At 40.7% G+C, this 26,033-nt stretch overlaps 1 protein-coding gene across 3 annotated transcripts in view; it reads right to left on the bottom strand.

Annotated features, from left to right (window-relative positions):
• Positions 1-26,033, bottom strand: part of DISC1 (DISC1 scaffold protein) — a 411,448-nt gene that overhangs the window by 57,460 nt on the left and 327,955 nt on the right. For 2 of the 3 annotated variants that reach the window (XM_030812687.1, XM_030812679.1), the window contains one exon: positions 21,966-22,026. The exons of the other annotated variant lie outside the window; for it this stretch is intronic. In XM_030812687.1, the coding sequence (XP_030668547.1) occupies positions 21,966-22,026 (61 nt within the window). The remainder of the gene's footprint in view (positions 1-21,965; positions 22,027-26,033) is intronic. 3 annotated transcript variants of the gene reach the window in all.

Here is a 26,033-nt window from a genome sequence, read left to right on the forward strand (position 1 = left end):
GTGACAGAGCAAGACCCTATCTCAAAAATTTAACCTAATATAAAAGGCGATTTTCCCTTCTATCTTCATCTTTTGTACTTTGCATATTTTTCTTCTCTTGAAATTGTTGAGTAAAAGGCTTTCTTTGGGTTGAGAAGATCTCTGTCTTTCCTCACATTTCCACCCCTCAAAAAAAGGACCCCAGGAAAGTAAGAATAAGATATCTTTTAGCTAAATGGTGTCAGTCCCCATCAGTTCAAAGCTTCAGGGCTCTTGAGCAAAGAGAAATTAGTGTTTTAAACTATCATATAACAAAAAGTTAGAAACCAACCAAATGCCCTTCAATGAAATATGGTAAGAAGTTATAGTATGTGCACTTACTGGAACATCAATTACTATTAAAACCATGTTTATAATTATCATGTAGTAACATAGAAAAATATTTTTTTGGCAAACCATCTGGCTGAAAAAAAAGCAGTGTTTCCAAAATCAGTGCATACAATTAATTATGACTGTTGTTCGTTTTGGGGGATCTTGGGGTAGTATACTGCAACTATAACGAGTCAAACATTAATATCATCACAGTGTGAGTCACAAACAGACCCCTGAAAAATCTAAAATCTAAAGAGGATTCTGCTTTCCCATTTTTGCAGGACTGACCCTTTTCTGATAGAATGACTGATAGGTCTACAGTAAGAAAGTAAATAATGGTCTATTTCCCAAGCCTAGGGAGTTTTACTTTCTAAAGCTGTGGTGCCAGATGCAGAATAATGTGTTTAATCCCACACCTTTTGCCTAACCGGGGATTATGAATATATATGGCTAAATTATTAAAAAGCAGTAGAAGGATAAAAATTGAATAAAAATGGTTTTCTACAGGTGGAAGGTAGAAGAGAGAATAAAAGTCAGGTTGGAGACAGAATAAAAGTCATAGTTCTCTGAATGCATCTTGTTTTATACACTTGACTTTGAACCATAAGGTTAGTATTACATATGCTTAAAAATAGCAACCACTAAGTAGAAGGCAAAATAAAACTAATAAGCCTATCGGTGCTTTGAGCTAACTATGCATCGAGTTGGTGGTTTAACTACACTAAGGGGAATTAATTAAAGTGATTTTAAAACTCTGCGATTTAACTGTACATCTCTACTAGAATTTATGTTAAGAACAAAAGAAACTGTAGTTAAATCTTAAGTTGTTTTTAGTTATAGTATTAATAACATCACTATTATTCTTATAAAACTATATGTATCTATATATTACAGTATACTACTAATATACTATTACATGTGTATTTGCATTAGGATATTATATATATCAGTATACTATTACATATACAGAGGATATAATATTTCATATATAGAGAGAAATATGTACATACATATGCTTTTATATATATATATATATTATATATGTCATTATACTGAGGATATTTGGAACCAAAATTTTCAGCATAAGAGAAAATAAATATAAATATAATATAACATAAATTAAGTAAAACCATGTAATATTAACTTTGAATTGAAAATAACAATCTAAACCTGTGATATCAGTTCTTTTGGTAAACAATTTTCTAGATTCGACTAATGATAAGGCCAAGTAGCTCTGAGCATCTACAGCAGTGGTCCCCAACCTTTTTGGCACTGGAGACTGGTTTCATAAAAGACAATTTTTCCACAGATCAAGGGGGTTAGGGATGGTTTTGGGGTGATTCAAATGCATTACATTTATTGTGCATTTTATTTCTAATATATTATAATATTTAATAAAACAATTATACAACTCACCATAATGTAGAATCAGTGGGAGCCCTGAACTTGTTTTCCTGCAACTAGATGGTCCCATCTGGGGGTGATGGGAGACAGTGACAGATCGTCAGGCATTAGATTCTCATAAGGAGCAAACAACCTGGATCACCGGCATGTGCAGTTTACAACAGGGTTCGGGATCCTATGAGAATGTAATGCCACCGCTGATCTGACAGGAGGCGGAGCTCAGGCAGTAATATGAGCAATGGGGATTGGCTGCAAATACAGATGAAGCTTCGCTTACTCACCTGCTGTTCACCTCCTGCTGTGCAGCCCGGTTCTTAACAGGCCGCAGACTGGTACTGGTCCATGGCCCAGGGGTTGGAGACCCCTGATCTACAGGACTTAGAGTATGGTCTCTAAATACCATTTCCTACTAAAAGAAACAAGGGCTTTTTTGGAGTAAACACTGATTTGATATTTGGGACAGTAAATATACAAGATGAGTCTAAAACATTTTGTTACATCAGAAAACAATGAAGTTTCTAGGTTAATGTCAAAAGAGTCTGTAGCCAATCTGAAGGGGCTCTCACTGGCCAAAGATGGGGAAATTTGAAAAAGAATAACTTCTGCAAAGAACTAAAATATCACGAATATATGAAACCATGACTTCCTACTAATGCACATACATTCATACACAAACACTTTTTCATCCTTGTAGGATGCTAGAAAACCAGTTATTATTCTGCAAATGGATGCATTAGGAGAAAGAATTAGACATTTCTCCTGTCTTTCTTTCATAAATTATACCTCAAGATAATCAAATAGAGGAAAGTTTATTTTTTTATATAAGAATTCTGGCTAAAAATGAAAACTGAATGACAGAATTAGATTATGACTATTTTGTAACCCCCCTCATGAAGTAATGAATCTAAGCCATAATCACCAATGTAGGTAAAAAGCTGATCGGGAATTTGATACAAGAAGGATGGAGTGCTCAACACCTCAACTCAGCAACCAACCTTAGCATCACAGGAGGGAGACAACAGACATTGGCTTCCCCGTGTGGTACAATAGAAAGTCACACTATTGATGAAGCATTCTTGGCCATAAAATCAAATTCTCGGCCATAAATATGACCAAGCCTCAAGACCTAACTACCAGTTTATGGAAAATACAGGAAAAAAAAAAACACATGTGAATGACCACAGGAACACATTTGCCAAATTCTGTAGGACAAACAACCTAGTTCTCTCAATATTACAAAGAAGGAAGTAAAGGAAAAGGAGAGGGAACTGACAGATTAAAAGAGACCTAAGACACATTTCTCAATTTGAATAAACCATTTGTTAAAATAAAATTATGAGACAATTAGGTAAAACTGAAACACTGACTAAATAGCTGATGATATTAAAGAATTCTTATTAATGTTTTTAGGTGTGATAATGGTATTGCAGTTATTTTTTAAGTCTTTATCTTCTTGGAAGCATGCACTGACATATTTATGGATTAAATAAAATGTCTGAGATTTGTTTCAAAATATTCCTGTTGGTGCCAGGGTAGGGGTGGTAGATTCATGGCTCCCCAGATATGTCCATGTTCTAATCCCGAGAACCTTTGAATTTTATCTTACATGCCAAAGAGTGTTTTGCAGATGTGACAAGTTAAAGATCTTGAGATGGAGATGATCCTGGATTATCTGGTGGATCTGATGTAATCACAAGGTTCTTATAAGAGGGAAGCAGAAGAGTGAGAATCGGTGTCAGAGGAGACGGTGATGCAATGAAGAAGCAGAGACTGGAGTGAGGCACTTTGAAGATGGAGGAAGGGGCCATAAGCCAAGGAGTGCAGGTGGCCACTAGGAGATGAAAAAGGCAAGCAAATGGATTCTCCCCTGGAGCCTTCAGAGAGAACCAGCCCTGTGGACACCTTGACTTTATCCAATGGACTTGATTATGGATTTCTGGTTTCCACAACTAGAAGAGAATAGCTTTGTGTTGTTTCAAGTCATGAAGTTTGTGACAATTTGTTACAGCAGCAAAAGAAAACTAATAAGGTAGGAAAGCAGGTGGGAGGATAGCTGAAACTAGTTTGGCCACGTATTGAAATTTGTTGAATTTATAAGGTGCATACATGGGGCTCATTATAATTTCTCTAGTTTTGCATATGTTTGGAAATTTCCACAGTAATCATTTTTTTAAGCCTTGCTAAAGGAACTCCTGTTGGACCTCTGGCAAGGTGCTGAATCTCTCTGAGTCCCAGTTGCCTTACATATTCTTGTTAATAATAGCGTTCACCCCTCATTGGGTTGTTAGGAGGCATACAGGACATAATCCCTTTAAAGTATCTAGCAGATTATCCGATGCACAGATCTCTTGATGAAGGTTAGTTATTGATATTATCACTGCCTGTCATTTTCAGACAGTTCCAACAAACATTTGAAAAATGTCTGAATCAGTCTCTCTACCATGATCATTGCAATCCTCTAAAATGTATTTGTGCCGTAAGTATTAAATATTCCATTTTTAAAAGCTCTTGTTTCTGTTTGATTGTTTTGATGGTTTCCCCAGATAGTGAACAACTTTAGCGCCAAAGGTATGGAGTTAAGCCCAATACGGGGGTTATAAAAGAAAGCTCTATCCTAGGAAAGTAACTGGCTGGCCTCTCAGGTTCCAAAGATTCCATAGTCTTTTTCCCCAGGATGAGTGTCTATGCTCCTTGTTTGTTCTTCAACATGCAACTAAGGATCAGAACTCTTATTATCCTATGTAAACTGGGCAGAGATCTTCCTTTTTCTGTCCCAAAGTGACATCATCCTCTGAAGCAGCCACAAGAAAGGTCACCCCGGCTTTTTCAGGAACACATTAGCGGTGACTGTTCTGTGCCCCATTCCTTCACAGAAGCACTGCATTTTCTGCTCAGTGGTGGCAACAGGATCCCTAGCGGGGCTTAAAGTGAGATTCACGGCTGACACCCAGAGGCTATGAAATAATCAGCATTTTCAAAAACATCCCTTTTCCTGTATACTGTTCTCAAGTTAACGTTAGGCCCTGGAGTCATGCTGGAGCTGGAGGTGGGATTCACAGACCCATTAATGAACACTTTGCACCAAAATAGTTAGGTCCTTTGCTCCTGGCACCTGTCCTGGTGAGAAAGGGAAGCACAGTTGCCCGCTGCCTGGCCTCACCTCCTGCCTCAGAAGTCAGAGAACTTAGGAAGAAAGTGCAGTGAGCCAAGTAGATGCTTCATAAGTAAACTAATGAGCATAGGCTAAAATATTTCATTTTTTATTTGAATAAATGTATGCGGTACAAGGGCAATTTTGTTACATGCATAGATTGCCTAGTGGTTAAGTCAGGGCTTTAGGGTACCCATCACCCAAATTATGTATATTGTACCCATAAGTAATTTTTCATCATCCACCCCCTCTCACTCTCTCCCTTTCCAAATCTCCATCGTCTATCATTCCTCTCGCTACGTCCATGTGAACACATTTTTTAACACCCACTTAGGAGTGAGAACACACGATATTTGATGTTCTGTGTCTGGCTTGTTTCACTTGGGATAATGACTTCCAATTCTATCCATGTTGCTGCAAATGACAAGATCTCATTCTTTTTATGCGTTTGTATTTTATGCATTTTATGGATTTCATTGTGTATATATGCCAAATTCTCTTTATCCAATCACCCACTGATTCTATATATTTGCTGTTGGAAATAGTGCTGTGATAAACATACAAGTGCAGGCTTTTGATACATCGATTTCTTTTCCTTTGGGTAGATTTCCAGTAGTGGGATTGCTGGATCAAATGGAGGTTCTATTTTTAGTTCTTTGAGAAATCCCCATACTGTTTTCCACAGAGGTTGTACTAATTTAAATTTCCGCCGACAGTGTATAAGAGTCTCCTTTTCTCCACATCTTCATCAAAATCTGTTATTTTTTGTCTTTTAGATAATAGCCATTCTGACTGGGGTACAATGATATCTCCTTGTGGTTTTAATGTGCAATTCTCTGATGATTAGTAAGTCGAGCATTTTTTCATATACCTGTTGGCCATGTGTATGTCTTCTTTTGCAAAATGTCTTCTCATATTAAAACATTTCTTTGTTGTTTTTTTGTTGTTGTTGTTTTGTTTTCTTTTGAAATTGAGTCTCTCTCTGTTGCTAGGCCTGAAGTGCAGTGGTGCAATCTCAGCTCACTGCAACCTCTGCCTCCCAGGTTCAAGCAATCCTCCTGTCTCAGCCTCCCGAGTAGCGGGGACTACAGGCATGTGCCACCACGCCCAGCTAATTTTTTGTATTTTTAGTGGAGACGGGGTTTCACCATGTTAGCCAGGATGGTCTTGATCTCTTGACCTCATGATCTGCCAGCCTTGGCCTCCCAAAGTGCTGGGATTACAGGCGTAAGCCACCACACCCGGCCTAAAATATTTCTTAAATTCCTCCATAGGCTTTTGAATTTCTTGAAGACAATTACTATATAGATTGGTATTATTGATTCCTTTTATTATAATACTAAGCTAGACTTAAAGAAACTGGCATAAAAAGCACTGGTTAGCAAATCATAAAGTTGACAAAATTAAGTGTGGGTATAAGAATTTAAATTCATGCTTCCACCCTTCTGCTAATTATCTCCAGGTTTTTCTAGGGATTCTTAGTACGGAAGTTAAGCAAACGGAAGCATCCACTAAAGTGCAGATAAACCAACTTTCTCTCTTAAAATCTATGTGAAAAGATCTGGTTATGAGGTGGCTGATGAAACCACATCTCTTGCCAGATTTTTACTAGGTTTATTTTCACATTTTTTGAGGACCTGCACATAGGCTTGTATTTATTTTCCTGACTTAAGAAAAAAGACCAGTAAAATGGTCCAATTAAGAAATAATGTTAATTTTTAAAGGTTGTTGGGTTTATTTTAAATGATATCATATTTCGGCATATTTGTTATTGTGGTTGTTTTCAGTTAAGCTCAAACTCTGAGGTGATGCTGAGCTAAACATCCAGGGAGGGACTCACACCTCCCACTCTTGAGGCCACGGGAAGGCCAGCCCCGCACCCGCGCATGCTGCCCTCCCCATTCTGGTCCCAGACACCCCAATCATGCTTCTCTCCTGCTGCTTTCACTCACTTGACCCTGTTTAGTGTGTGAGCTTTGGAGATGGTGACTTGAGGAGTATGGCTGCAAGAAATACCATGTTGCAAACATAAACATGTACCTCTGTAAGAAAAAAAAAAATCCCCATCAACTCAGAACCACAGAAACAGCCACAGCTCTTCAGAGAAAGATGACATTAGTTTAGAGTGGGAGTGAGAAGGGTCTTCCATATCATAACTTGCCTGCCAATGCTTAAACAGCTGGCTTTTCTAGCTTTTCACTTTTGAGCCCTGAAAACAGAGTACTATCTAGATGGTCTCCTTGCTATTATTATTAATACGACTATTTATTTAAAAAGGATGTCCCACTCCCAATTAGAATTTTACAATCTTTGCTTGTAAATTAAAAAAAAATGCTAGCTCTACTGTTTGGGGCATGGGGAGGGAAACTATAGGCCTAGGAAAAATGCATGTGATCACACAGTGAATACAAATCTGAATGCAGGACAGCCACAGACAAGACGAAACAACTGATGCTTCGGTGGGTTGTTGATGATGTTTATCAACCACATTGTCGAAGATGCTTGTTCTTATGTTTTGAAACCAGATCAACAGCATCCATGATCCAAGTGATGTGGTCGATTTGAAGGACATGGGAAAAGCCTTCCCTGCCTGAAGTTACTCCTGGACCAGCAAACCCTGTCCCTCAACTTGCTGCTTCTAGACCTTTGCATGAGGTTGTAGCCATCTTCCAAATGTGTATTTATTCTTCCTTTAAAGAAAAAGACATTGGCAGCCAGGTGCGGTGGCTCACGCCTATAATCCCAGCACTTTGGGAGGCCGAGGCAGGCTGATCACGAGGTCAGGAGTTCGAGACCAGCCTGGCCAATATGGTGAAACCCCCATCTCTACTTAAAAATACAAAAATTAGCCAGGCGTGGTGGTGCACACCTGTAGTCCCAGCTACTCAGGAGTGTGAGGCAGGAGATTACAGTGAACCCAGGAGGCAGAGGTTACAGTGAGCCAAGATTATGCCACTGCACTCCAGCCTGGGTAACAGAGTGAGACTCCATCTCAAAAAAAAAAAAAAAAGAACAAGACATTGGCATACTAGTCTTACAATTCTCAACATTACAATTGACTGGAATCCATCAAATGAGGCAATGGGGTCAGGTTGTAGAGGAAAGATGAGACGCAGCCCAATATTACGGGTTTCACATAGGGCCTGTGTACCCTATAACTACCATATGGTCACCACTCTCAGTAACAGCTTATTTGCCTTTTCCTAAACCTTATAACCAGTTTCATTTGTTTCTTACTTTTGAGTTCAGGTAGTGCTAGTTCATCAAAGACTGGCATAGCAACAGGCTGAGACATCAATTGCCATTTTCTTTATCTGCCTCCAAAATCCTATGTCATGAGGTCTAGTGGCTGTGATTAACAGTCAGAGTTGGAGATTTATGCATGGAATCTGAAGCCAAACGAGCAGTCAATTTGTTTTCAGGAGTCTGTCTCTTGAGATTTGTATCTCTGGATATTGTCCCACTGAATTCTTCTTAGAGAAGAATCCTTCTTCCTAGGTAGACTAACATAGCTGGAGATGAGAAGCCAAGCTCTCATCATCACAGCTGCTATATAATGCCCTAAACACTCACCACCTGGGAAACAAAGATGGGGCCACATTCATTCTGAAATCATACAGTTACGCTTGACTAAACTCTTCCAGTTGAAAGGCTTCATAGTCACTTACAGATCTAAGGAACCAGACGAAACATACTCCAAGTGAGCCCCTGTCCCTCTGGCAGGCAGAAGGGCAAGACATCTTACAGAAGCACATCTCTCCTTCATGCTCTGATAAGCCACACAAATGAGCACACTTATGCCAAAGCAACCCTCTAGAACAATTTCCATTTGGTAACTACTAGAGCTGACAAATGCCATCAACAAAATAAAAGTAAATTCTACTGAGCAGCAATAAATCAAGAAAATTCTAGAGACAGAGAGTCAATTAAAAGACAGGCTTCAGTTCATTTGCAAAGTGAGACCAGGAAGCGTCATTACCACTCTGCACCGGTGGAACGCATACATTGCAAAACCACAGCTGATAACCAGCATGTTCATTATTTTCCCATTTACAGAATAATAAAGGAAATAACTCAGTCAAATGACTCCGTGTAATTGTCACAGGTCATCATGTTGGTGATTCTCTTCTTTTTCTTAGCCCGCTAAATCACTGTATGATTTCTACTGGGGAATTTTTTTCTGAAAGAAGCACAACTGAAAGGCCCTGCTTTTGTGATGAATGGGAGCTACAGAATTATCTTCTGAGGCTTAGCATACAATACGATCACATAAAATTCTCTCAGCTCGAGAAACTTCATCTTTACATCAGCAGCAACAGAAGGAAAAAAAAATGTTTTCCGCCTGAGGCAGTTGTGATAAGGGATTTAGAACCCATCCTGGTGTCAGCTTCCAGATATAATGGGATACAGCCCAGCACCTAAAGTGTCTCCAGCTCGCTCCCTGGTAACTAATGTTCTCACAGCTGTTGTATGACTCAGGGTGGCTGGAGGGGAAGGGGAAGAGGGAAAAAGGAGCAAAATGAATCATAGAAAATGTTGCATGTAATATTTTGTCTAACCTACATTTGCCACGGCTGCTGCAGAACCGTCAGTAAAGTGAGATAAGGACATTGAGCAAGTCACAAAAATGACTGAACGCTAGAACTGAGCATCTGAGAAATTCCAGGAGGGGTTTTACTTTTATTAATCATGTGTCTGAAGCTAACAGGTTCATACCATGTTAGCAAATTAAACTATCACACAATCTTGACGACGCTTCCTCGAATCATTAAAAAGTCTTCTCATTTAATTAATGACAAATTTGTTATCTACCTACTGGGGTTTCCATTGATACGGCAATTAATTTTTCTTTAAGATTTCCTAACTCCCAGCCAAATGCATCAAAAACACTCAAGCTGTAATGGTTTATCTTGAGTTTATAAAAATCATCTAAGATTGAAAATTCACCATTAATTAATTAAATTGTCTTTTTAAAACTGTGACAGGTGCCTTGAAATGTGCACACTGTGAAGCACGTTGACATATCTGGGGATAATGGGTGCACAGGCTCATAGAGCACCACGGACATAACCTACACAAGATACTGCCTTCCTTAGCTCAGTCTCTTCCTTAGCTCAGTCCATGTAAAAATCACAGCTGAATGTCTCTCTGCCAACTTAAAGAGAAACCCTCTTTCCCCAGTCACTGGGCACCTTGCCAAGTCTCAGACCTTCTTAAATATTGGTTGATTTCTCAACTGATCTCAGTGGGCAGAGTGATCTTATCATTGCTTTACAGCAGAGAAACTTTGGGTTGAACTGCGCAAACCACAGTGGAACCTGTTTAATGAACCCTTTTCTTTTAAGTGATAATCAATCTCCTGTCTATTTTCTATTCCATTAGTGAAAGTCACGGTCATCTTTTTCTTCAGGCTTTCAAAAACACCATTGCATTTGATTAAGTGTTGAATTATCAATGACAAAGAAAATGATGACAGGCAACTAAGACCCCACGGATTCCATCCTTGTAGTGGTACCCAGATTCTTCCCATGCTGCTAAGTCCTGGGAAGAGGGCCCTCACCAGACAAGCCCACGGGGCTTCACTTCTAATCTTCCTTCTTCTTCTTTTCTGTCCATGCCATTCTCTAGGGCAATATTTTTGCTTTCTCCAAGGAAAATACCAGAAAGAAAGAAACAAGTCATCATCATCACTGCCCATCAGAGAAATGCAAATCAAAACCACAAGGAGATACCATCTCACACCAGTTAGAATGGTGATCATTAAGAAGTCAGGAAACAACAGGTGCTGGAGAGGATGTGGAGAAATAGGAACACTTTTACACTGTTGGTGGGACTGTAAACTAGTTCAACCATTGTGGAAGACAGTGTGGCAATTCCTCAGGGATCTAGAACTAGAAATACCACTTGACCCAGCCATCCCATTACTGGGTATATACCCAAAGGATTATAAATCTTGCTGCTATAAAGACACATGCACACGTATGTTTATTGCAGCACTATTCACAATAGCAAAGACTTGGAACCAACCCAAGTGTCCATCAATGATAGATTGGATTAAGAAAATGTGGCACATATACAGTATGGAATACTATGCAGCCATAAAAAAGGATGAGTTCATGTCATTTGTAGGGACATGGATGAAGCTGGAAACCATCATTCTCAGCAAACTATTGCAAAGATGAAAAACCAAACACCGTATGTTCTCACTCGTAGGTTGGAATGGAACAACGAGAACACTTGGACACAGGAAGGGGAACATCACACATCGGGGCCTGTCGTGGGGTGGGGGGAGGGGGGAGGTATAGCATTAGGAGATATACCTAATGTAAATGACAAGTTAATGGGTGCAGCACACTAACATGACACTGGTATACATATGTAACAAACCTGCACGTTGTGCACATGTACCCTAGAACTTAAAGTATAATTAAAAAAAAAAAAGAAAGAAACAAGTATATTGGAGTATCTTCCCCCCAAAATGCTGTCTCTGAGGTCAAGATGATTTTCTTTTGAGCTCCACTGAGGGTCAAGAGGAGAGGCCTTGGAGCTCCCCAAATCTCAGAAGCGATGGGAAACCCTCCCCAGCACCTGAGCTCTGGAGCCTGGGAACTCTGAGCTCTGTCAATCTCAAAAACCCCAGAACAAGCCAGATCCGTTCTGAGAGCAGCAGTGTGCTCTAGGATCCCTGCCACTTGATGGTAGGAACCACTGAAGGCTCTAAATCTTCTGTCACAGCCATTAGCAAGAACTCAAATTACCTCATTTCTTTTTCTTCCCACCCTCTGCAGGAGGTGCTAACAGCTGGCCAAAGGGCAGACAGAAAAAAAAAAAAAAAAAAAAAAAAAAAAAAAAAAAAAAAAAAAAAAAAAAAGCTGAGTGTTTGGATAATCAGGAGGTTTGGCAGATCCTTAATGGAGGGTATTCGCTACAAGCAAACATCTCTCTGCTCCCCACAATTTCACCAGGAAGATAAGGGATTCTCTTCTGTTTTTATAAAATAAAACTTGTTTTTTAATGTAGAGTTTCTTGGTTTCATAATTTCCATGGTGCCATAATTCCTACTAGTACATACTGGTGATCATTGATTAATCCCTTATTATATATAAGAAATAGTTTTTATTTTATTCTACTGTTGTCCCGTTGTTATGACAGAAAATCAAGTCTTTAAGAACTGCATTAACCTGGTAAAGGCCCACAGCTCAGAAGTGGCCACCCTTGAATCTAGACTATCTGATTCCAGAGCTGGTGCTTGAAAATAACAATCCTCAGGAGAGGGGTTACTCAAGAGGCCCCTTCATGAGCCCCTCCCTATATGAAGCTTCCAGATCCACCACAGGGAGTTGGCGGTGGACAACACGGCTGCCAACCTCAGGGGTCTTCACTACATAGGGAAACAGAAACAGGTTTTTGTGTGTGTGTGTGAGGGCTTCTTGTTTTTGTTTTTGCTTTAAAAGTGATGCCTCAAGAGGAAGGACACCTTTTATGTTAATTACTGTGACTGGTACTTCTGCTCAGGGTACCGAGAAGGGAAGAGTCGTCTCCGCCTCCCATGTTGTGGTCTAGATGTGAAGAGGCCAGTTCCAATTCGGGGTTGGTGGCTTCTTTTCTTGTTCTGAAGGAAAGACTTTCCTAACATGGGGAGCTGGAATTCTAGAAGATGGAACTCTGCTTTCTGTTTCTGAAGAACTGCATGCAGATTTTTTGAATTGATCTGAGTACTCTGGAAACTAAATTCCGTCACAAGTGAACATTTCCTGGGAAAGTTATTTCTGAGTTAAAATTCATTACATGGGTTCTTATAGAATGGAAAGTATTATAATGACCAATAGGCCAATGCAGAAAAGTTAATTATAAATTATATCATTTACATTTTACATTGTAAAATGTTACTTAGTTTTATATACATATCAGTCAATACTTGAGTATCTAGAATAGTGAACTACTATGGTGTTGACTCTAATCCCCATCAAAGTGTTACTAATGTTTTTCCTACCTTTGTTTTCCTTCCTTTTTTACTCTTTCTAATTCATGCCATTTTGTTATATTTTATGCATTTTTTTTCTCTGTGCATGTTTAGTTTATGCATTATTATTTTAAGCATACTTAAGATTTTTCTGATGAGATAAGGTAAAATTTAAATGCAAAAATCAATGATTATAAAATTAATGATTTCATTTAACTTTGTAGAATTAAGTGCTTTATATTTTCTTACAGTTTGCATTTCAAACTGACAAGGTAATGTAAATCATTGTTTCTCTTGTAAAATTGGTCAATATAGTCAAATAGCTTCAAAGTTCAAAAGTGTATAAATCCAACAATGAATATTTTATGGAGACTGCTATGGTTTAATATTAGAACATAAGTAAATGAATATTTTTTCAACACTCTCTAAACTGTGTGCACTCATCAGTAAGAAAATTATGAAACTCCAATATTTCTTTCACAAATGGTGTACATGTATTACTACATACATATAAAACATTTTCGAAGATAAAATATAAATAGATGAAATTGAAGCATAAAATAGAAATTATAATATGTTCTTCCCACACTCCAGTAAACTGTTTTGTGTGCAACTGTTTTGGAAACAATTGCTCCAATTTTTGACCCCAGTTCCCATCCTCATTAGATTGAGAGCAGTTGGCAGTTGATAGTCTTTTCTGGCCATGACACACAGGCTCTGGGAGCCTTGGGTGAGGGAACAGACCTTGGTCTTTGAGGTGCTGCTCACCCTGCTGGCCACCTCTGGACATTCATTAGCAGGGTGAGTTCACCTGGCTATCATTCCACATCAGGCTGCCCTATTGGAATTTTAATAATTAAAAAGTGAACATTAGTTTTTAAAAAGAGAACTGGATCATCTTTGTAAAAATACATCAATCTCTAAATTTCAAAGCAAATTTCAGATAAGACCATTGAGTTCTTGATAGTTCCCTCTAAAGCTAAGACGTGCCTCCAAGGAGGTATCCAACTACTTTCTTCTATGTTCAAAACAGAGTTAAAAGATTTTTTGTTTGTCTTTTCTGATGATAAAAGTGTGATGCACACTGGAAACAAACACTTGAGGAACACACTAGAGGACAAGGATGCAGACATCACCTATAATCCACCAAGTGCTCAAGAGTTTGTGGTAAAGCTTCACTAGAGGACAAGGACGCAGACATCACTTATAATCCACCAAGTGCTCAAGAGTTTGTGGTAAAGCTTCACTAGAGGACAAGGACGCAGACATCACTTATAATCCACCAAGTGCTCAAGAGTTTGTGGTAAAGGTTTTATGTTCAACTTCAGAAAAAAAAAAGTAGAGTTAGAGTGAAGAGATTCTAGAAAGAAGAGAAATGTTCACATTAGTCATGCATACAAGAGATTCCATCAGTTAAATGGAACCACTACACCCATCCTCAGGGGGAGGGCTTGGCCCACTTGGTCCAGAGACATGAGTTTGCCATCAGGCAATAATGAATTTCTCCTATACAATGGTTAGAGATATAAGATCCATTTAAACAGGGACCCATCTATAAAGTAAAGACTTCTGAATATTTCATTTGACCCTTTAAAAAAGACAACAGATAATATGTAATAATTGAGAAAATAAAAACTAAAGCAAGGTTTGGCCATAAGAGAAAACAAGCTAGGAGAAAATATTACACTTAACTACTCACCTCTGGAAACAATAACCCTGAAGGAGTGAGAGTAAGTGAGTCAAGGTCTTTAAGAGTCATTTTTTTCTGTTCTATTATATACCACTAAGATTTGATGGCAAGACAAATGGATTTGGGCACTGTATCTTCTCAGATTGCCTTGACTTTCTGAATGTAATAGTTGAGAATATAGTGTCAAGATAGTCAACTTGCAAATAAATTTTCAATGAGGAACAAGATAAAATTGCGATTTATCCATTCATTCTTGCATTAAATACAATTTGTCTGTTGACTACACGCCAAATAGCATGCCAGCCACCTAGAATACAAGGAAAGTAAGGCATGGAAACATTAGAATACCACTTAGAATATAAGAAAAGTAAAGGCTCCATCTACAAGGCGCTCACAGTCTAATAAAATTAGACAGACTGAGTGAATGCAACACATTCGTGTAGGTGGCTACCACTATGGGTACCATGCAGGAACTAGCAGGAGGCCAGAAAGGCTTTAGAGAGAAGGACAACTGTGCTAAGTCGTAAGGGTGAGTGTGAGCACAGGGGCTAGGTCGGGGAGGGCTCTGCAAAGGTGCTGCTGTGGAGTGCAGCTAATGTAGGGAAATGGGCTAGAATGGAGCATCGGTCACCTGGTGCAGGTGAGGATTACAGAGATAAGGTTGGACCAGTAGGCTGGAACCATCTCATGAAGAGCCCAAGGGGCAGAGAGGAGGAGGACATAACAAGGACTGTAGAATTTATGCTGGATGCGAAAGGAGCCTAACAGGATGGTAATAAAGGCATTCTGGCTGTGGGAGAAGAGCAGACTAAACTGTTGTGAGCCAGGAGGGAAGAGAGGCTGTTAGGAGATTATTTAATGGGCCAAGTTGCAGGTAGTAGTGATGGGAATGCAGAGGAAAGCCTCTATGGAATGACCAGGTAACTGACTGCAGCCACCCTCCTGGATATTTGGCTATAGATAAGGAGAAGGAGGGATATTCCTAAAACAGGTGGAAATTGGAAAAAAAAAAATCCACAAATGGAATCTCTCCTTTGTGGAAGGAGGAACACGAATACATGCATCTAACTTATAACTCAGATGATTACAAGGCAAATCCTTATTTAAACATACACTAAAAGTCCTCATGTAATATTTGTCCACTTTTTGCTTTGAGTTATGCAAGATGTGCTTTTGAACCACTGCCAGCATCAGATACTTCCTAACTTTCTAATTCACTTGACATGCTTGATAGAGAGTGGATCGTGAGTCCACCTGAGTTTGCCTCAATATCTGGGTCTTCAGGCCTCTGTATACTTTGAAAGAGTAACAAAGATAGTGCTATCATTTGAATTTGTCCCCAAAATGGTTACTAGCCAGATCTAGGTTTCTTAGCTCTGATCTTTAAGTATATGCTCTCCAGCATTCTAATGGAAAAGGAGCAATCCATTCTGTTCTCAGCTGCTTCCTCTCTAAAATCCTGTAAGACCAAGAGACACTAAACAGTGGGAACAGGTAAAGATTTTCATCTTCTTTAATGGATAACTTGAGATGTTAATCAAGCAGTCACTAAGACGCACCACTGTGTCAGGTGTTAAAATTGTTTTCCCATTGTAAAAGGTTGATCCTCTTGGAAAGGAACTGTGAAGGTGACGGCTTATCAGTGGAGCCCACAGAGTGTCTGAAAACAACCATAACTACTGGGCTCTGTCACAGAGGTCCTGAAGGTCACCAGGCTTTTGCAGCATCCACTCTGGCCTCCTGTTCTGAAGTGGGAATAGAATTGCCTAGTGCCAGAGGGGTTGCAGACTCCCAGCTGCTTTTTCTCCTCCCTGTTCCATTGTTTCCACCATATCAGTTCACACAAATCTGACCCAGGCCTCCTAATAGCTTGAAATAGCATGAAAAGAGCCCTCCAGAAGCAGGCTACAGGAGGGGCCAGCTACCATCATGGTCATTTGAGACTGTGGCAGGATCCTAGGTAGCTAAGGTATGTGAGTCAAGAGGCCAGGTGCAAGGTGGCTTTGCAATGTCAGCATGGCTGGAGAGGCAGAGAAAGAGGCTGGACATGACAAAAGATGAGCCTAGGATGTTTACAAATTATTTGCATTAATTCACATATTTATTCAATCATTCATTCAATACATGTTCATTGGGAACCCCTGTACCATCCAGCACTGGCAATCACTGAGAATACAGTCCTGAACAAGGCAGACTTAATCTTATTGAGGGAGGAGACCACCTCTCATATTGTCTTATGCCCAATCTCTGCCTCCAAAGAAAGAAGAAGTAAAAACTAAAAGGCAGAAATGAAATCCACAAGCAGACAGCCCAGTGCCACACCCTGGGCCTGGCAGTTAAAGATCGACCCCGACCTAATCGGTTATGTTATCTATAGATTTCAGACATTGTATAGAAAAGCATTGTGAAAATCCCTGTCCTGTTCTGTTCCATTCTAATTACTGGTGCATGCAGCCCCCAGTCACGTACCCCCTGCTTGCTCACATCAATTATGACCCTCTCATGCGGATCCCCTTAAAGTTGTGAGCCCTTAAAAGGTACAGGAATTGCTCACTCGAGGAGCTCAGTTGTTGGAGATGTGAGTCTTGCCGAAGCTCCTGGCCGAATAAAGCTTTTCCTTCTTTAACTCAGTGTCTGAGGGGTTTTGTCTGTGGCTTGTCCTGCTACATTATAATACCTGTCAAGGAGCACTTGGAAAGTGAGAATAAATCATTGCAAACACATTACTCAGTCTTGGTGAGTCAGGGAGGGTTGCGCAGAGGAGAAATCTAAACCTTGAAGGCTGAATGGGAAGGCCTGGTGAGGGTGAGGGGTGGGCTGGGAGAGGCCCACCAGGGCACATGCAGAGGGGTAGGGGAGCAAACTATGCCTATGTGTCACGGGCAAGGAGACCAGCCACAGCATCTGACCCTTCTGAAGATGACTTCAAATCCCTAAATATTGGGTTAACTATATGAAATTGTCATTTTTCTAAGTCAAAAATGGTGAAATACCAGCAATTTCACATGGTTCAATCGAATACTTCTCTGGATGATACCCCTTAACCATGTCCCCTTCTAAATTAGTTTCTTTCCAGAAAAAAAAAATGCAATGGCATTGGGAAGCATAAGGGAACAAGTATCAGCTGCAATAGGGTGATGATGGGGTAGTGATGGGTGATAATCAAGTACATGCAGAGGCCACATGGAAGAATGCCATGAACCATGGTAAGACATTTAGGCTTTATCCTTAGGACATCAGGCAGCCTTGTGCAATGACCAGATTGGTATTTTAAGACACTTATTCAAAACCATCTGGAGAAGGTGGTAAGAGGGCAACAGTGGAACAGCAAAGCAGGAAAAGTTGCTATTATGATCAGAAGAGGGGCCCACACTGTCAGTGTGATAAAGGCAGGCAGGCTTGTGAGATACTAAAGAGGCAAGACTGACAAGACTGGGAACTGAGTGAGAAAGGAGGCGGGAGAGCCAGCATGAGCCCATGGCACCCGCCCACCAGGCAGCCAGGTGGGTGGTGGGCTGTGCATTGGGCTGGATGAACAGGAGGAGGAGCTGACATGGAGGGAGAGAGGATGAGTTCCAGGCATGACTGTTGTAATTATGTATATAGGTTTTCATCTACAATTCCTGGCTCGTAACTCCCACACCCACTGTTATTTCTCCCCTAGGCAGTTCATAAAAACTAAAAATATACCCTAATCTCCCCCTGCCTTTCTGTCTTGGAGCTGACCATAAAGAAATTCTCAGCTTTTATACCGGCACCCTGATGTTTTTGTTACTGTAGCCTTACAGGTTAGCCTGAAGTTGGGTAACGTGTTGCCTCCAGCTTTGTTCTTTTTGCTCAGGACTGTTTTGGATATTCAGGCTCTTTTATGGTTGCATCAGCCTTGGGAAAGAATATATGCCCACAACCTCAAAAGCAATTGCAACAAAAACACAAATTGACAAGTGGGACCTAATCAAACTAAAGAGTTTCTGCACAGAAAAAGAAACTATCAACAGAGTAAACAGACAACCTACAGAATGGGAGAAAATATTCCCAAACTATGCATCCAACAAAGGTCTAATATCCAGAATCTATAAGGAACTTAAACAATTTGACAAAGAAAAAACAAATAACTCTATTAAAAAGTGGGCAAAAGATATGAACAGGTACTTCTCAAAAGAAGACATACAAGCAGCCAACAGAAATACAAAAAAAGTTTAACATCATTAATCATCACAGAAATGTAAGTCAAAACCATAATGAGATACCATCTCACATTAGTCAGAATGGCTATTATTAAAAAGCCAAAAAACAACAGATGCTGGAGACGTTGTGAAGAAAAGGGAACACTTATACATTGTTGGTGGTAATGTAAATTAGTTCAGTCACTGTAGAAGCAGTTCTCAGATTTCTCAAAGAACTTAAAACAGAACTGCCATTCAACCCAGCAATCCCATTACTGGGTATAGATCCAAAAGAGAATTAACCATTCTACCAAAAAGACACATGCACTCGTATGTTCATCACAGCACTATTCACAATAGCAAAGACATGGAATCAACCTAGATGCCCATCAATGGTGAAATGGATAAAGAAAACATGGTACATTTATACCACGGAGCACTATGCAGTCATATAAAGAATAAAATCATGTCCTTTGCAGAAACATAGATGCAGCTGGAGGCCATTATTCTAAGCAAATTAATGCAGGAACAATAAACCAAACACTGCATGTTCTCACTTGTAAGTGGGAGCTAAACACTGGGTACTCATGGATATAAAGATGGGAACAATAGATACCGGAGACTGACAGAGGAGGAAGGGAAGCAAGGGTTGAAAACTAATTCCAGGTTACTATGCTCACTACTTGAGTGACAGGATCAATCATACCCCAAACCTCAGCATCACACAATACATCCATATAACAAACCTATACATGTACCCCCTGAATCTAAAAGTTGAATTTATAAAAAAGAAAGGGGGAAAGAAATTCTCTGACCTACCTCGTCTGACTGTAGGTCATAGACCCTCATGTAAGGAGTCTTGCCCCATACCTGAAGGAAGAAACGCTGCACAGAGAAGCTGGGAAATCTGAACAGACAGGCCCTGTCGGGTTTTCCCACTCAGTCTATTTGTGGTAGGTCACACTTTCTGTCCAATCACATTGCTATATGGTTGTCCATGCTTCAATCACGCCTATCCAATGATGTCCCCATAAAAGGCCCAAGAGGAGGGGGTACAGAGAGCTTCCGGATAGCTAAACATGTGGAGGTTCCTTGAAGATGGTGTGCCCAAGGAGGGCAGGAAAGCTTGGTGCCCCTCTCCCGTACCTCACCCTATGCATCTCTTCATCTGTATCCTATGTAATCTCCTTTATAATAAACCAGTAAATATAAGTGTTTCTCTGAATTTCATGAACCAGTCTAACAAATTAATCAAACCCAAGGAGGGGGTCATGGGAATCCCAATTTCTAGTTGGCTGGTCAGAAGCCCAGGCAAAACAACCTGGGTTTGCCATTGGCATTGTAAGTGGGGTAGTCTTGCGGGACTGAGCCCTCAACCTGTGGCATCTGATGCTGTCTCTAGGTAGCTGGTGTTGGAAATGAGTTAGAGGACACCCAGCTGGTATCTGCAGCAGAACTGATTGCTTACTTTTTGGTGGGGAGAAACCCTCACGTATTTCATCACAGAAGCCTTCTGTGTTGATTATTGCATTGTGTGAGAACAGAGGAAAAGCAGTTTGTGTTTTTCCACTCAGAAGTGTTCAACTGGTTCTAATGATAAAAAGAAGGAGGTGGGCGGGCGCAGTGGTGCACATCCCAGCACTTTGGGAGGCCGAGGCAGGTGGATCACCTGAGGTCAGGAGCTTGCGACCAGCCTGACTAACATGGTGAAACCCCATCTCCACAAAATATTAAAAAATGAGCCGGGCATGGTGGTGCTGCCTATAATCCAAGCTACTCGGGAGGCTGAGACAGGAGAATCGCTAGTACCTGGGAGGCAGAGGTTGCGGTGAGCTAAGATAGTGCCATTGCACTCCAGCATGGGCAATGAGCGAAACTTCATCTCAAAATAAATAAATAAATAAATAAATAAGAAGAAGGTAAAGGAAACTAATGCGTGCCTACTACCAATCACATGAATGCTTTACATATGGTATTCAAATTCGCACACCAGCTGGGGAGGTAGGTAGCCTTCCTCCAGTTACATAGCTAAAAAACAAAACAAAACAAACAAACAAAACTGAAGGTGAGCACTTACCTAAGGTTAGGCAGTTTTTATGTGGGAGAGCTGCAATTTAAATGGGTGTCTCTTTACCAATACCCAAGTGCTTATGGCTACAACTTGCTGCCCAATAACCTAATTTAACTTATGGTGTGTGCTGTGCTGATGGCTAAAACAATGGCAGCTGCAGTTGAGATCAAGAAGGATGTGCCAGAAATCTGCCCCGAACACATGGGAGAGGAGGAAGGCCAGACTCAGAGCGGAGCACCTGACCCAGGTGCAAGCTCTCCTCATCCCGCTCACCTCTGCTGACCACCTGTGTCATAGATTCTTCCCAAGTCTAGGAGCATGGGAAGCAGGGAAAGATCAATCAGGAGGTTATAGGACTGCTTTCCAAGGATGAGAATAAATCCTGTAGCAGGCCCTCTCAACATCTCTTAAGGGAAAAGCAGCATTTTAGCTCGCAACAGTGTCCTAGCAGACAAAGGCTTAAGGCATAGCCTATCTAAAGAGTTACTTAACAAATTCCAAAATAGTAGCAAAATGGTCTCCATAAAACTAAATGACTTCCAGGGAAGAAAGCGCATATTCCACTCTAGTACTTGTTGCCTTAATTAGGAACAGATTCTGATGACTGGGATTTATTTTCCTAAGCACACATCCACAAAAGCCAGAAACATCTTGTCATGCTGCAGCATCCCTGACATTTCTCAAAGATGAATTCCTAATTGGGTTTTAAAAAAAGCAACCAGAAATTTTCATGCTGGTTTTGATTCAGGATTCAAAACAGAACCTAAGACGTGCATTTCTATATTATTCCAAACCATGTATAAAGTGCCTTAAAATCCTTAAGACCCCCTTCGAACACTAAAGTTTAAAATAGGGAAAAAACAGACTAAGGAATGAATTCTGAATTTAATATAGTAAAGAAGATTCTTCTCTTTCTTATGGAACATGAAAACTATCCTGTGATCTCTCCAAGACACTTTTAAACATCTTAATCTACTTACTTTTTAAAAGACAAGATGAGGGCTGGCACCTGCTCTTTCACTTATGGGGTTCAAAAAGATTTTTGTGTCTTTCTTTGTTAATTTATTAGAGAAATTGGCCAGCCTTTTTCATTGATTTAACTAAATTCTGTTATAATAAAGAATCTAGATGTGCCACAGAGTCTGAAATACAGAAATTATTATCCTTACCTGCACAGTTTATTCTTAAGTGTTTCCATGTACTTCATAGTATTTTCCTTCACATTTGTTTCTAGGGAAAAAAAAAGGAAATCCAAAGTGAATGCAACTGCAGTCACAATTGAATAAAAACCATTCAACTAAAAGCTCAAAGCCAAAGGATTGAGGTCAAGCCACTAGTAATCATAACATTCTATGTTTGGAAAACACTCAACTCCACTGGAGTGGCTGCCTGAAGTCATGAGTTGGGGAGGATTCTGGGGCTCTGAGTGTCTCTGCAGGAGAAAGTCAGAGGCTGGAGCAACACCGCTGAGCCGGCCTTGCTGTAGTCTTTCAAAAGCAGCTCACTGATAGTCTACCACTGGATGACATGTGCTCTATCTCTTACCTTTCCCAACTGATAGCCATTGGCTCGGTTATCCAATACAGGGAAAGAGAACCTAACAGTGTAATGATTCCCATCCTACAGATGAACAAGAAGAGCCTCACTAGGGGTAGAGGAGGATTGTGGACCCTTTCATTGAGAAATAAACATAAACATGGGATTCTGCCAGTAACTAGAAATCAATTGCTCAACCTCCAATGAGTGATGAGATCAACTACTCTTTGAGATAAACTCAGTGCTTCCTAATTACCAAATGTTGAAGGAATGAATGACTGCTATGGTTCAGCAGATCAAAGAGGCACTTTACGGATAAAAGAGATTTGATATACTTTGAACAAGCTCTCCCCTTTTGCTCATCTGAGGAATGAAGGTGCCTTTCTCTCAAGATGATAACTAACAGACGTGCACACCAAGTGCATGGAAGAACACCTGCAGCCAAAGGGTTTCTAGCAAATGGTGGCTGGAATTATCAATGGTGCTGCCATGTCTGTTATTAGTAGTATTATTGCTATTGTGGGTTTTATCACTGTTTTTATTCCAACCTTTATTCTGAAGGGTTATTTATGCTGAAGGGCTCATGTACTCTAAAGTTGGGGAATGTGGAAACACAGAGGCCAGGCTGCCCAGATTCATGCTACTGGAGTGTCTGGGGATTCTTGGACTTCTATTTCAGTCAGTGTGTATGTGTAAGGTGAGGGACTGTGAAACTGGAAAAAGTACCCTGGCATTCCTCATAAAGAAACTAAATATTTAGATGGAAATTAAAACAATTAAACATTCTGGTTCATTAGTCCATAAAAGGTAAAAAGAGACATTTACACAATGAAAACAACTGTTTAAGTTGGTAACTCTTTTTATTGACTTATGCTGGTCTAACACACAAACTTAGTTGTGCTAGCTGGAGTAATTATTGCAAGTTCTGAATGCCCCAACCAGAAACGCCCTCTCTGTTTCACATCCCATACATATTTATGTGCCACACACTGTTCTAGGCATGTGAGATAGCTCAGTGGACAGAAGAGGTAAAGATACCTGCTTCTGTAGTGCTTCCATTCTGGCAGCGAGGGATGCTAAAGAATAAACATAAAAATTCCATAGAACATTAGAAGGTGGTAATGACAATAAGGATTTAGAGGAAAAAAAAAAAAGACAGCAAGTGAAATGGGGCTGTAGAGTAGTGAGGGAAGGCATCACTGGGGAAATGACACTGCATAAAAGTTTGCAGAGGGAGGGAAGAGGGAGTCAACAGGCATCCTGGGAAGAGGGAGTTAACAGGCATCCTGCGAATGGAGTAGGCAGTCTGAAGGCCCCAGGGCAGGAGCACATCTGTGTGCTCCAGCGAGTGTGGCCAGAGCTGAATGTTCCATGGGGAGAAAAGATGAAGGCAGAGAAACAACCCTGGTCCAATCACACATGCCACTGTGGTAGACTATAGTCTCAAAATGGCCACAGCAATATTTCTGGTACCACACACTCTTCCAGAACCTTGCCACTCCCTATCAAGAGGTAAAGTCTATTTCCCTCTTCTTGAATGTGGACAGGCTGTGACTGCTCCAACCCACTGAGTATGATGCAAGGGATTCTATAACTCTTCTGAGGCTAGAGTCCAGTTTCTGCCCGGCTCTCTGTCCTGGGAACCCAGCCGCCATGTTGTGAGGAAGCCCAAGCCACATGGAGAGGCCCTGTGTAGGTGTTTCAGCTGAAAACCTGGGTGATGGTCTTAGACTACATCCAGCACCAACCTCCAGATACCTGAGTGAATGAGCTTTCAGGTGGTTAATGTCTTTGAGTCTGAGGGACCCAGACATCACAGGATGGAGACAAGTCCCTCACACTGTACACTGTCTGAATTCCTGACTCACAGAATTTTGCACATAATAAATGGTGATGTTAAGTCAGTAAGTTTGGGGATGTTTTGTTGCACAGCTGTAGTAACTAGAAAGTCACCGTCAGGATTTTGAGTGTTCTGAGTGGAATGGAAAAACACTGTAGAAGAAAAAAATGAGATTGACCTACAGCAACTATGTTGAGAATACACCATAAGGGAGGATGGGGTGGAAGCAGAAAGACATGGAGGAGGTTAGTGCAATCATCCAGGAAAAGATGATGGAGATGTGGAGGAGGAGAAGTAGAATATTTTTTCTCACCCATCACCAGGGTCATGGCTGACACCCCTAAAACAAAAGACAGGTTAACAAGAGAAAGGCATGACAAATTTATGTGACCAAAGTTTTATGTGATATAGGAGCCTTCAGAGATGAAGATCTCAAGACCCAGAGAAAACTGTCTATTTTTGTGCTTAGGTTCAATGAAGCATATGAAAAATGGACAGCTGTGTAGAAACGTGATTGGACAAAAACATGATCTAATGGTGATAAACTGGAGCTTAGCATGACTGTTTGTTCAGAATCTCCTTGGCCTCTGTGTAGCATTCCTTCCCTCCATGTTGGAGGGCAGGGCAACTGTCACATAAGGGTCTTATGCTCACCTTTCAGGGAAGGTAAGCAAGAGAGTCCCTTAAGATCAGCTCACACAGAAAGACAGCAGATGGTCGGAGTGACCTTTCTGCTTCTGCTGTTTTCTCAGTTTCCAAGGTGCTGTACTTTGTAGTATCATGTTCTATGTCCCAACAGGGACTTAAACTAGAGCATTAGCAGAAGTTAGTGATAAGTGGGCAGATTTTAGATATATTTTAAAGGTAGAGACAATAGCTTTCCTGGTGGGTCGAATGTCAGGTGTTAGAAAAAGAAAAGTTGGCTGGGCACGGTAGCTCATGCCTGTAATCCCAGCACTTTGGAAGGCTGAGGTGGGTGGATCACCTGAGGTCTGGAGTTCAAGACCAGCCTGGCCAACATGGTGAAACCCCATTTCTACTAAAAATAGAAAAATTGGCGGTGGTAGGGGGGGGGGCGGTGGGTGGGCGCCTGTAATCCCAGCTACTCAGGAGGCTGAGACAGGAGAATCGCTTGAACCTGGGAGGTGGAGGTTGCAGTGAGCCAAGATGGCGCCACTGCACTCCAGCCTCGACAACAAAGAGCGAAACTCTGTTTCCAAAAAAAAAAAAAAAAGTCAAGAATGACTACAGATTTTTACCCTAGGCCACCAGAAAAAAACAGAAATTGCCATCAACTGAGATGGGAAGAATGAGAAGTGAAACGGGTTTGGGGAGACAATAATTTGGCTTTCGATTTGTTAAATTTGAGAAGTTTATAGACATTCAGTGGAGATGTCAAGTGAGAGGTTGGATATCTGAGTCTGGAGTTTGGGAAAGTTCTGCAACAGAGACATTTGGGATTGGCATTTGAAGCAATGAGACTGGACAGTATCACTAAGGAAGTGGGAGTAACTTAAGAAGCCCTTGCTGATCATACGTGATGCGCCATTTATATTGTGATAGCACCTTCTATCAAATGGACAAAAATGGACACACCCCCTGAGGAGAAGAAAGCCATATTCTTATGTTTAAAAATAATCTAGATGTCTATCAAGCTAATCACTTTGTTAAGCAACTGAATGCTAAGTATTTGCCTCATCTCAGTGTCTGAAGCACCAGTTAGTGACACGCTGGACTTGCACAAGAACTTCCAAGCAAAGCCATGGGCTTTTCCACTTGCCTGGAGGCTGCCATCTAAGGAGAATGCTATGTTGAACTATTACTTTCACTGGACCCAACCTCTCTCCCAGCCAGACAGCCT

Source organism: Nomascus leucogenys, chromosome 5 (genome assembly GCF_006542625.1).
Source record: "Nomascus leucogenys isolate Asia chromosome 5, Asia_NLE_v1, whole genome shotgun sequence".
In the NCBI taxonomy this organism is placed as follows: domain Eukaryota; kingdom Metazoa; phylum Chordata; class Mammalia; order Primates; family Hylobatidae; genus Nomascus; species Nomascus leucogenys.